The sequence below is a fragment of the Ranitomeya variabilis genome, chromosome 1 (genome assembly GCF_051348905.1).
Source record: "Ranitomeya variabilis isolate aRanVar5 chromosome 1, aRanVar5.hap1, whole genome shotgun sequence".
Taxonomy (NCBI): domain Eukaryota; kingdom Metazoa; phylum Chordata; class Amphibia; order Anura; family Dendrobatidae; genus Ranitomeya; species Ranitomeya variabilis.
The window spans coordinates 353,430,993-353,442,524 of NC_135232.1; the positions used below are offsets into that span (position 1 = coordinate 353,430,993).

At 41.2% G+C, this 11,532-nt stretch overlaps 1 protein-coding gene across 2 annotated transcripts in view; it reads left to right on the forward strand.

The window, feature by feature from the left end:
- The window catches only part of LOC143794014 (kelch domain-containing protein 3-like), a 170,782-nt gene extending 161,489 nt beyond the window's left edge, over nt 1–9,293 (forward strand). Inside the window, exon 18 of one of the 2 annotated variants that reach the window (XR_013220380.1) lies at nt 8,863–9,293. Coding sequence is in view for 1 of the 2 variants with exons in the window: in XM_077280931.1 (XP_077137046.1) it covers nt 8,863–8,967 (105 nt within the window). In the remaining variant the exon portion in view is untranslated. The remainder of the gene's footprint in view (nt 1–8,862) is intronic. The other variant, XM_077280931.1, reaches the window with a different exon arrangement.
- The last annotated feature ends 2,239 nt before the right edge of the window (nt 9,294–11,532 follow it).

The following is an 11,532-nucleotide window of genomic DNA, read 5'->3' on the forward strand; positions in this document are numbered from 1 at the left end:
ATATACAATTAGTACAGTGTATGTGCAGCTTACTGTACATGTATTTAATTATAAAAATATAATTATTTTTTTTTTGAAAAAAATGGCATGGGCTCCTCGTAATTTTCTTTACCAGCAGAGGGAAAGCTGACGCTGGGGGCAGATGTTTATAGTCTGGGAAGGGGGTAATATCCATGGAACCGCATCAGTGCCGCATTAGTACCACATGGTGGGCACCAGGGAAGCAGCGGTACAGTAAGTGCTGTTCCCCGGCGTCGGGTGCTGAAGACGACTCATCATTGTCCCCTGCTCTGCCATCAATCAGGACAAGCAGGAAACAATGATGACAGTTGTATTCAAGTGAGAACAATGAAAGCAGGGGGTCTTTGGGACTATTACTCCCATCAGCCTACACCTGCTGCCGCTAATAACAGTAACAGCAGGAGCTGCTGATGGGAGTATTCATCAGCCGGCTTCTGCGCTATAAATATAAATGGACATGTGTTCCCCTGTATTTCTGCAACCCTCAGCTGTTAGTGTTAGCAAGCCTGGTTATCAAGAAGAGAGGGGTCCCCAAGCTGTATTTTTAATTATTTAAATAATTAAAAAAACAGTGTGGGGATTCTCCCATTTTTGACAACCAGCCTTGCTAAAGCTGATAGCTGGGTGCTGGTATTCTCAGGCTGGTAAGGGCCCATGGATATTGCCACCCCCCAGCCTAAAATTAACAGCCTGCAGCCACCAAAAGAGGTGCATCTATTAGATGTGCAAATTCTGGCGCTTTGCCTGGCTCTTCCCACTTGCCCTGTAGCGGTGGCAAGTGGGGTTCATATTTGTGGGGTTGATATCACATTTTTATTGTCAGATGACATGAAGCCCACGGTTTAGTAATGGAGTGGCGTGTATATTACACCTATCCATTACTAAACCTTTAGTTGTATTGTAAATAAGGACACAGCCAGAATAAAGTCCTTTATTATAAATAAGACTAAACACACTTTTCCTTTTTTATTTAACCCCTTCACCCCCAAGGGTGGTTTGCACGTTAATGACCAGGCCAATTTTTACAATTCTGACCACTGTCCCTTTATGAGGTTATAACTCTGGAACGCTTCAACGGATCCTGGTGATTCTGACAATGTTTTCTCGTGACATATTGTACTTCATGATAGTGGTAAAATTTCTTTGATATTTCCTGCGTTTACTTGTGAAAAAAATGGAAATTTGGCGAAAATTTTGAAAATTTTGCAATTTTCCAACTTTGAATTTTTATGCAATTAAATCACAGTGATATGTCACACAAAATACTTAATAAGTAACATTTCCCACATGTCTTCTTTACATCAGAACAATTTTGAAACAAAATTTTTTTTTGTTAGGGAGTTATAAGGGTTAAAAGTTGACCAGCAATTTCTCATTTTTACAACACCATTTTTTTTAGGGACCACATCACATTTGAAGTAGTATTGAGGGGTCTATATGATAGAAAATAACCAAGTGTGACACCATTCTAAAAACTGCACCCCTCATGGTGCTCAAAACCACATTCAAGAAGTTTATTAACCCTTCAGGTGTTTCACAGGAATTTTTGGAATGTTTAAATAAAAATTAACATTTAATTTTTTTTGACACAAAATTTATTTCAGCTCCAATTTGTTTTATTTTACCAAGGGTAACAGGAGAAAATGGACCCAAAAAGATGTTGTCCAATTTGTCCTGAGTACGACGATACCCCATATGTGGGGGTAAACCACTGTTTGAGCGCATGACAGAGTTCGGAAGCGAAGGAGCGCCATTTGACTTTTCAATGCAAAATTGACTGGAATTGAGATGGGACGCCATGTTGCGTTTGGAGAGCCCCTGATGTGCCTAAACATTGAAACCCCCCACAAGTGACACCATTTTGGAAAGAAGACCCCCTAAGGAACTTATCTAGAGGTGTGGTGAGCACTTTGTCCCACCAAGTGCTTCACAGAAGTTTATAATGCAGAACCGTAAAAATAAAAAATCATATTTTTTCACAAAAACTATCTTTTCGCCCCCAATTTTTTATTTTTCCAAGGGTAAGAGAAGAAATTGGACTCCAAAAGTTGTTGTACAATTTGTCCTGAGTATGCTGATACCCCATATGTGGGGGTAAACCACTGTTTGGGCGCATGGAAGAGCTTGGAAGGGAAGGAGCGCTGTTTGACTTTTCACTGCAAAATTGACAGGAATTGAGATGGGACGCCATGTTGCGTTTGGAGAGCCACTGATGTGCCTAAACATTGAAACCCCCCACAAGTGACACCATTTTGGAAAGTAGACCCCCTAAGGAACTTATCTAGATGTGTGGTGAGCACTTTGACCCACCAAGTGCTTCACAGAAGTTTATAATGCAGAGCCGTAAAAATAAAACAAAAATTTTTTCCCACAAAAATTATTTTTTAGCCCCCAGTTTTGTATTTTCCCGAGGGTAACAGGAGAAATTGGACCCCAAAAGTTTTCCAATTTGTCCTGAGTACGCTGATACCCCATATGTGGGGGGGGACCACCGTTTGGGCGCATGGGAGGGCTCAGAAGGGATGGAGCGCCATTTGGAATGCAGACTTAGATGGAATGGTCTGCAGGCGTCACATTGCGTTTGCAGAGCCCCTAATGTACCTAAACAGTAAACCCCCCCCACAAGTGACACCATTTTGGAAAGTAGACCCCCTAAGGAACTCATCTAGATGTGTTGTGAGAGCTTTTAACCCCCAAGTGTTTCACTACAGTTTATAACGCAGAGCCGTGCAAATAAAAAATATTTTTTTTTCCACAAAAATTATTTTTTAGCCCCCAGTTTTGTATTTTTCCAATGGTAACAGGAGAAATTGGACCCTAAATATTGTTGTCCAATTTATCCTGAGTACGCTGATACCTGATATGTGGTTGGAACCACCGTTTGAGCGCATGGCAGAGCTCAGAAGGGAAGGAGCATCATTTGGAATGCAGACTTAGATGGATTGGTCTGCAGGCGTCACATTGCGTTTGCAGAGCCCCTAATGTACCTAAACAGTAGAAACCCCCCACAAGTGACCCAATATTGGAAACTAGACCCCCCAAGGAACTTAGCTAGTTGTGTTGTGAGAACTTTGAACCCCCAAGTGTTTCCCTACAGTTTATAACGCAGAGCCGTAAAAATAAAAATAAAAAAATTTCCCCCCAAAATTATCTTTTAGCCCCCAGTTTTGTATTTTCCAGAGGGTAACAGGAGAAATTGGACACCAAAAGTTGTTCTCCAATGTGTTCCGAGTACGCTGATACCCCATATGTTGGGGTAAACCCCTGTTTGGGCGCACGGGAAAGCTCGGAAGGGAAGGAGCACTGTTTTACTTTTTCAACGCAGAATTTGCTGGAATTGAGATCGGACGCCATGTCGCGTTTGGAGAGCCCCTGATGTGCCTAAACAGTGGAAACCCCCCAATTATACCTGAAACCCTAATCCAAACACACCCCTAACCCTAATCCCAACGGTAACCCTAACAACACCTCTAACCCAGACACACCCCTAATCCTAATCCCAACCCTATTCCCAACCGTAAATGTAATCCAAACCCTAACTATAACTTTAGCCCCAACCCTAACCCTAACTTTAGCGCCAACCCTAACTGTAGCCTTAACCCTAGCCCCAACCCTAGCCCTAACCCTAGCCCTAACCCTAACCCTAGCCCTAACCCTAACCCTAACCCTAGCCCCAACCCTAGCCCTAACCCTAGCCCTAATGGGAAAATGGAAATAAATACATTTTTTTTTATTTTTAATTTTTCCCTAACTAAGCGAGTGATGAAGGGGGGTTTGATTTACTTTTATAGTGGGTTTTTTAGCGGATTTTTATGATTGGCAGCCGTCACACACTGAAAGACGCTTTTTATTGCAAAAAATATTTTTTGCGTTACCACATTTTGAGAGCTATAATTTTTCCATATTTTGGTCCACATAGTAATGTAAGGTCTTGTTTTTTGCGGGACGAGTTGACGTTTTTATTGGTAACATGTTCGGGCACGGGAGATTTTTTCATCGCTTTTTATTCCGATTTTTGTGAGGTAGAATGACCAAAAACCAGCTATTCATGAATTTCTTTTGAGGGAGGCGTTAATACCGTTCCGCGTTTGGTAAAATTGATAAAGCAGTTTTATTCTTCGGGTCAGTATGATTACAGCGTTACCTCATTTATATCATTTTTTTTATGTTTTGGCGCTTTTATACGATAAAAACTATTTTATAGAAAAAATAATTATTTTGGCATCGCTTTATTCTGAGGACTATAACTTTTTTTTTTTTTCGCTGATGATGCTGTATGGCAGCTCATTTTTTGCGGGACAAGATGCTGTTTTCAGCGGTACCATGGTTATTTATATCCGTCTTTTTAATCGCATGTTATTCCACTTTTTGTTTGGCGGTATGAGAATAAAGCGTTGTTTTTTGCCTCGTTTGTTTGTTTTTTTTACGGTGTTCACTGAAGGGGTTAACTAGTGATATAGTTTTATAGGTGGGGTCGTTACGGATGCGGCGATACTAAATATGTGTACTTTTATTGTTTGTTTTTTTTTATTTAGATAAAGAATATTTATGGGAATATTTTTTTTATTTTTTATTTATTTAGGAATTTTTTTTTATTTTTTTTTTTTACACATATGGAATTATTTTTTTTAAATAATAAAGGGGGGGACATCACAGATCGGTGATCTGACAGTTTGCACAGCACTCTGTCAGATCACCGATCTGAGTTGCAGTGCTGCAGGCTTACCAGCGCCTGCACTGGACCCGGAAGTAATCCCTGCAGGACCCGGATGCAGCCCCATGGCCATTTTGGATCCGGGGCCTGCAGGGATAGGAGGTAAGAGACCCTCGCAGCAACGCGATTACATCGCGTTGCTTCGGGGGTCTCAGGGAAGCCCGCAGGGAGCCCCCTCCCTGCACGATGCTTCCCTGTACCGCCGGCACACCGCGATCATGTTTGATCGTGGTGTGCCGGGGGTTAATGTGCCGGGGGCGGTCCGTGACTGCTCCTGGCACATAGTGCCGGATGTCAGCTGTGATAATCAGCTGACACCCGGCCGCGATCGGCTGCGCTCCCCCCGTGAGCGCGGCCGATCGCACTGGACGTACTATTCCATCCTTGGGAATTAGGGCCCACCCCACATGGACGGAATAGTACGTCCAATGGCAGAAAGGGGTTAAAAATAACAAACAGTTACAGTATAGTCACCTAATGCCTAATTCTGCTGATTCTCTCGTCTTCTGTAATAAAACAAAAATAAAAAACAACCATTTCCCTCAACTCTCAGTCGTTCTGTCCCATGCCTTAATCCATGTCTGGGGGATTGATAGTTTTCAACCTGGACGGTGCCAAGATGCTACCGTCCAGGCTGAGAACCACTGAAGAATGAGCTGCTGCGAGAGCAGCCTCAGTAACTAGCGGTGATGTCATCGAGGTTACTTGCGGTCACTTCCGGTTACTTCTGGGCTGAACTGCAGTGACCTCAGTACTTTTTCCCACGATGCTGTATATTTGTACATCTATCTATTTTAGGTGTATATACTGTGTACAATCCATCTCTTCTATCCTGTCGGGTCACGATGTAATTTTACAGTTCGTGGCTGCTGAATTGCAGGCTTTTCCTCTAGCTATGTAATACATAGCTCTGGCAAAAATTAAGAGACCACCACATCAAAACCCTGTCATGGGCAGCCCAATCTCCTGAACGCCATTGAAAAACTCTGGAATGTAATCAAGAGGATGATGCATAGTCACAAGCCATCAAACAAAGAAGAATTGCTTACATTTTTGCGCCAGGAGCAGTGTGAAAGACTGGTGGAAAGCATGCCAAGACACATGAAAGCTGTGATTAAAAATCATGGTTTTTCCACAAAATATTGATTTCTGAACTATTACTGAGTTAAAACATTAGTATTGTTGTTTCTAAATGATTATGAACTTGTTTTCTTTGCATTATTTGAGGTCTGAAAAACTTTTTTTTTTATTTTTTTGGAAAAAAATTAAAAAATGTATTGCTTGGAAATTCGGAGACATGTTGTCAGAAGTTTAAAGAATTAATTAATTTACATTTTACTAAAAAATATACCTATCAAGAGAAAAATCAGACAAACTGAACATTTTGCAGTGGTCTCTTGATTTTTGCCAGAGCTGTATATGTGTGTGTGTCACTGACATCTATATATCTATCTATTCTGTTCTATCCTGTCACGCTGAGTTTTTACTGTATGCGGCAAATTAATGGCTGGCTTCTTATCTATCATCTACTTTAAAATACTTTCGTGGCAACTCAATTATTTTCCTGCACTTTTACCGAATTTTACTGACTTTTTTCCGATTTTAACAAAAATTCTCATATTACCAATTATGAATCCGAATGTGCCATATTCATGCCGAATTTATGTTTAGTGATCGTTTTCCAAACATATTCGCTCATCTCTAGTAATGACTACCGCAGGCTGAATGAAGTGTTCAAATTTGATGCTTACCGAATGCCCCACATCAGTGAAATCATTGAGAGGCTTGGACCTGCAAAGTACATTACCATCCTTGACATCACGAAGGGCTAGTGGCATATCCCCATGTCTCAAAGTGCCAAGGAAAAGACTGCCTTATCGACACCTGATGGGTGCTTTCAACATACCAAAATACCTTTCAAACTACAGGGTGCTCAGCCACCTTCCACTGGTCCATGGATTCGATCTTAGCTCCCCATAGGAAGTATGCTGCAGCCTACCTCAATGTCAGTGATCTTCGGCTCAGATTGGGGTAGTCAACTACCAAAAGTACAAGCGATTCTGGATGCTCTGAGGAAGGTGGGGTTTACTATAAATTTTAAAAAATGTGCCATGGGGAAGTGGCCAAGTACTTAGGATACATTATCTGGAGAGGCGAAATCAAGCAACAAGTAAACAAAGTTGAAGAAATCCAGAAGTGGCCTCAACTGCTTTCCAAGAAGCATTTGAGAGATTTCTTGTTATTGTGGGATATTACCTGTGGTTTAACCAAATTTCACCACAACTGCCGCACCACTGATGAATCTCTTTAATGGAACCAAATTGACGATGGCCAAATGGAGTGCTGAAACAGAAATGGCATTCCAAGAGCTGAAGCTGGCCCTAAGTAAACAGCCAGTCCTGTTCGCACTGGATTTCAGCAGAGAAGTTGTGATCCAGACAGATGCTTCAGCAGTCAGGTAGGGAGCCGTGTTATTGCAAGAGATAAATATTGAAGAACATCCCATCCTGTATTTGAGTCATTGAGTGAAGCTCTCTTCTTGTGAAAAGAATTATGCCATTGTTGAGAAAGAGTGCTTTGCTATCAAATGGTCCATGGATATGCAGAAGTGTTACCTACTAGGCCGTAAGTTTAAGCTAGTGTTGGACCTTGAATCTCTGAGATGGTTAAGAGAATAGAAAGGTAAGAATGTCTGGGTGACTAGGTGGTTTTTAGACCTCCAGGACTTTAATTTCCAAGTAGAACATAGACCTGGGAAGTTGCAAGGTGATACAGATGCCCTTTCCAGAAGTCCATGTTTGGTGTCTGAAAGTCAAAACCCCTGGCTTTGGGCAGAGAGGTGGGATATGTGACAGGGTCAATGGTAATGTAAGTGAGTGGAGATATGTGTCACGAAGGTTGCTATCTTCCGTGATGTGAAAACCCAGAAGTTTAGCTCCAGCATGTTATGTGTTGATAGGGGTTAATTGGCCATGGCGGGATTGTTTTTTTTGTGAGTAGTTGTAAAAGATGGGAGGGACAGTAACTCACCATATCTCCACCCCAAGGATGTGGTTCGGCAAGTAAAATGTCCTGCCACTGAGTTTTTTTCTCTGTGTGTCTAGAGGAAGGAGAGCGCCAGAGAAGTGTGTATATGCAACTGTGCTGGGCACTGGTGATTGTACCCTGAGCTGGCGGATTCCTGAAGGCTTAAGCACTGTGCTATACGTTATCTTTTTGTTTCCCGGTTTTGCCAGAAAGGCCGTGTTTATTTTATTGAACCCTGCACTGTTTTATGCCGTGATTTAAATAAACCAGCAGAAGAAACATTCCTGTTTATAACTCTGTGAGCTGCTGAGCGAGTCGGCCTACCACAGGGGCAATCACTTTTTCATACAGGGCCCTGCAGGTTTGGATTTCTTTTTCCCTTAATAATAAATACCTTCATTCAAAAACTGCATTTTGTGTTTACTTTTTGTTATTTGTGTCTAATATTTAATTTGTTTGGTGATCTGACACATTTAATTGTGACAAACATGTAAAAATAGGAAATCAGGAATGGGGTAAACAATTTTTCACACAACTGTAGCTTGGTGTCTTGTCCCTAGGCAAGGAGCACACACTTGCAAGCTGTTTGCTATACAGCCTACAAGTGCAGAGCTGAAGCTGACCAGATTGGGCTTCAGTGCCCCAGCACTCCTTCGATGCTGCATTGCCAAAGTTTTGCTTGTAGCATGAGTGAGTGCACAGTTCAGGCCAGCGGGTTTGATGATGCAGCTGGATTGAACTGTCAATCTTCAAGAGCACTCAACTCATTGGCAAGCAGGAAGCTGGGAACCATAGGAGCAGAAGTAAAAAAAATAGACAACCCCTTTAATGGAATGAAAGTTTTCTAGAACTTGTATTACTACTGGAATGCTTCCATTTCCAGGTTACACGAGGGCAGTTTAGTTCAAAATAAAGGTACTGCTATTTGGATTGAATGGACTGGTGATTCTGTTCTACCCCGATTTCAACGTATAAAACATTTTTCTGAGTAGCAGATTTACCTTGTCTATAAGTAATGTAAAGTGCTACCATACAACTTGTCTGTGCAAATGTATAATAATAATCATCATCTCCATAACTGTATTTTAATTGCTGCTTAGGAAGAAATTCTTCTCCAACAAGAAAAGTTGAAAGAAGATCAGCAAATGATTGAAAAACGCAATCAACAGTTGATTTCCATCATGCAGCAGTTCAAAGGAATGTAAAACGCTTCAATGTTAGTGGTAGAGGCAGAAAGATTAAGCCCAAATCTTTCAACTCTGTTAATCTGAATAATGTGTGATTTATGATTGGTATCATCACAACCATTATTAAAATTATAGGTATTTTTTCATATATATTTTATACTTGGCATTTGGAATACTCAAATTTACATACATTATATATACAGAGTAAAATTTAGAATGCCAGTATCACCTCTTTCCTTCTATCTTTCATTTTAAATCAACTTTAAATAATAAAATACTGTTACATAAAGGTTTTGTTCTCATTTGGACAATCCTTATTTGTTAGAAAGTTTTCTTGAAAATAAGCTTATAATAGATTGCCCTACTGCTTAAACCCTCAGAGATCAATGGTAAAATTAGAGAACCTGACAGCAAGTGTTCCATTCCCCTGCTGTGCCATCACATAGAAAATGAAGGATTACAAAGTATTAATTGAAATGAATGCGCATAGATATAAAATCTATCAAAGAAGTACCCTAGGAAAAAATTACCCCCTCCTTTTGAAAAGTACACTATGTATAGGTCCTTCTCAAAAAATTAGCATATAGTGTTAAATTTCATTATTTACCATAATGTAATGATTACAATTAAACTTTCATATATTATAGATTCATTATCCACCAACTGAAATTTGTCAGGTCTTTTATTGTTTTAATACTGATGATTTTGGCATACAACTCCTAATAACCCAAAAAACCTGTCTCAATAAATTAGCATATCAAGAAAAGGTTCTCTAAACGACCTATTACCCTAATCTTCTGAATCAACTAATTAACTCTAAACACATGCAAAAGATACCTGAGGCTTTTAAAAACTCCCTGCCTGGTTCATTACTCAAAACCCCCATCATGGGTAAGACTAGCGACCTGACAGATGTCAAGAAGGCCATCATTGACACCCTCAAGCAAGAGGGTAAGACCCAGAAAGAAATTTCTCAACAAATAGGCTGTTCCCAGAGTGCTGTATCAAGGCACCTCAATGGTAAGTCTGTTGGAAGGCAAAAATGTGGCAGAAAACGCTGTACAACGAGAAGAGGTGACCGGACCCTGAGGAAGATTGTGGAGAAGGACCGATTCCAGACCTTGGGGAACCTGAGGAAGCAGTGGACTGAGTCTGGTGTGGAAACATCCAGAGCCACCGTGCACAGGCGTGTGCAGGAAATGGGCTACAGGTGCCGCATTCCCCAGGTAAAGCCACTTTTGAACCATAAACAGCGGCAGAAGCGCCTGACCTGGGCTACAGAGAAGCAGCACTGGACTGTTGCTAAGTGGTCCCAAGTACTTTTTTCTGATGAAAGCAAATTTTGCATGTCATTCGGAAATCAAGGTGCCAGAGTCTGGAGGAAGACTGGGGAGAAGGAAATGCCAAAATGCCTGAAGTCCAGTGTCAAGTACCCACAGTCAGTGATGGTGTGGGGTGCCATGTCAGCTGCTGGTGTTGGTCCACTGTGTTTCATCAAGGGCAAGGTCAATGCAGCTAGCTATCAGGAGATTTTGGAGCACTTCATGCTTTCATCGGCTGAAATGCTTTATGGAGATGAAGATTTCATTTTTCAGCACGACCTGGCACCTGCTCACAGTGCCAAAACCACTGGTAAATGGTTTACTGACCATGGTATTACTGTGCTCAATTGGCCTGCCAACTCTCCTGACCTGAACCCCATAGAGAATCTGTGGGATATTGTGAAGAGAAAGTTGAGAGACGCAAGACCCAACACTCTGGATGAGCTTAAGGCCGCTATTGAAGCATCCTGGGCCTCCATAACATCTCAGCAGTGTCACAGGCTGATTGCCTCCATGCCACGCCGCATTGAAGCAGTCATTTCTGCCAAAGGATTCCCGACCAAGTATTGAGTGCATAACTGAACATTATTGTTTGATGGTTTTTTTGTTTGTTATTAAAAAACACTTTTATTTGATTGGATGGGTGAAATATGCTAATTTATTGAGACAGGTTTTTTGGGTTATCAGGAGTTGTATGCCAAAATCATCAGTATTAAAACAATAAAAGACCTGACAAATTTCAGTTGGTGGATAATGAATCTATAATATATGAAAGTTTAATTGTAATCATTACATTATGGTAAATAATGAAATTTAACACTATATGCTAATTTTTTGAGAAGGACCTGTATAATGTAGTGCTGATAATGCCTGTGGAGGCACAGGGGTCAGTGGGTGCTCTAGTCCGCTAGCCGAAACTGCATGAACAAGGGATCATACCACCGTACACCCTCTCACCGTGGGCATAATACTACTCAGACAACACAAGGTGAGGGTAAAACAGTGTGGAAATACTTTATTGAACAACAAAACAGGCAAATAACACATCGATCAGTCCCAGCAAAATATCCAAGATGGTGCAAAATTACAGAGTCTCACCCTTCCGCTGACTCGCTGTGATAAGAGCAGCTGTGAGTTTCCAGGTCCAACTACGCCCACCTGTAGCACGCACAAAGAGGAGGTAGTAAGAAGTTTTAGGAAGCTAACAGTCCATTGGCTTCTCTGAACATCCCCATGAAGCCAGGTGACCAATGAGTCCCAA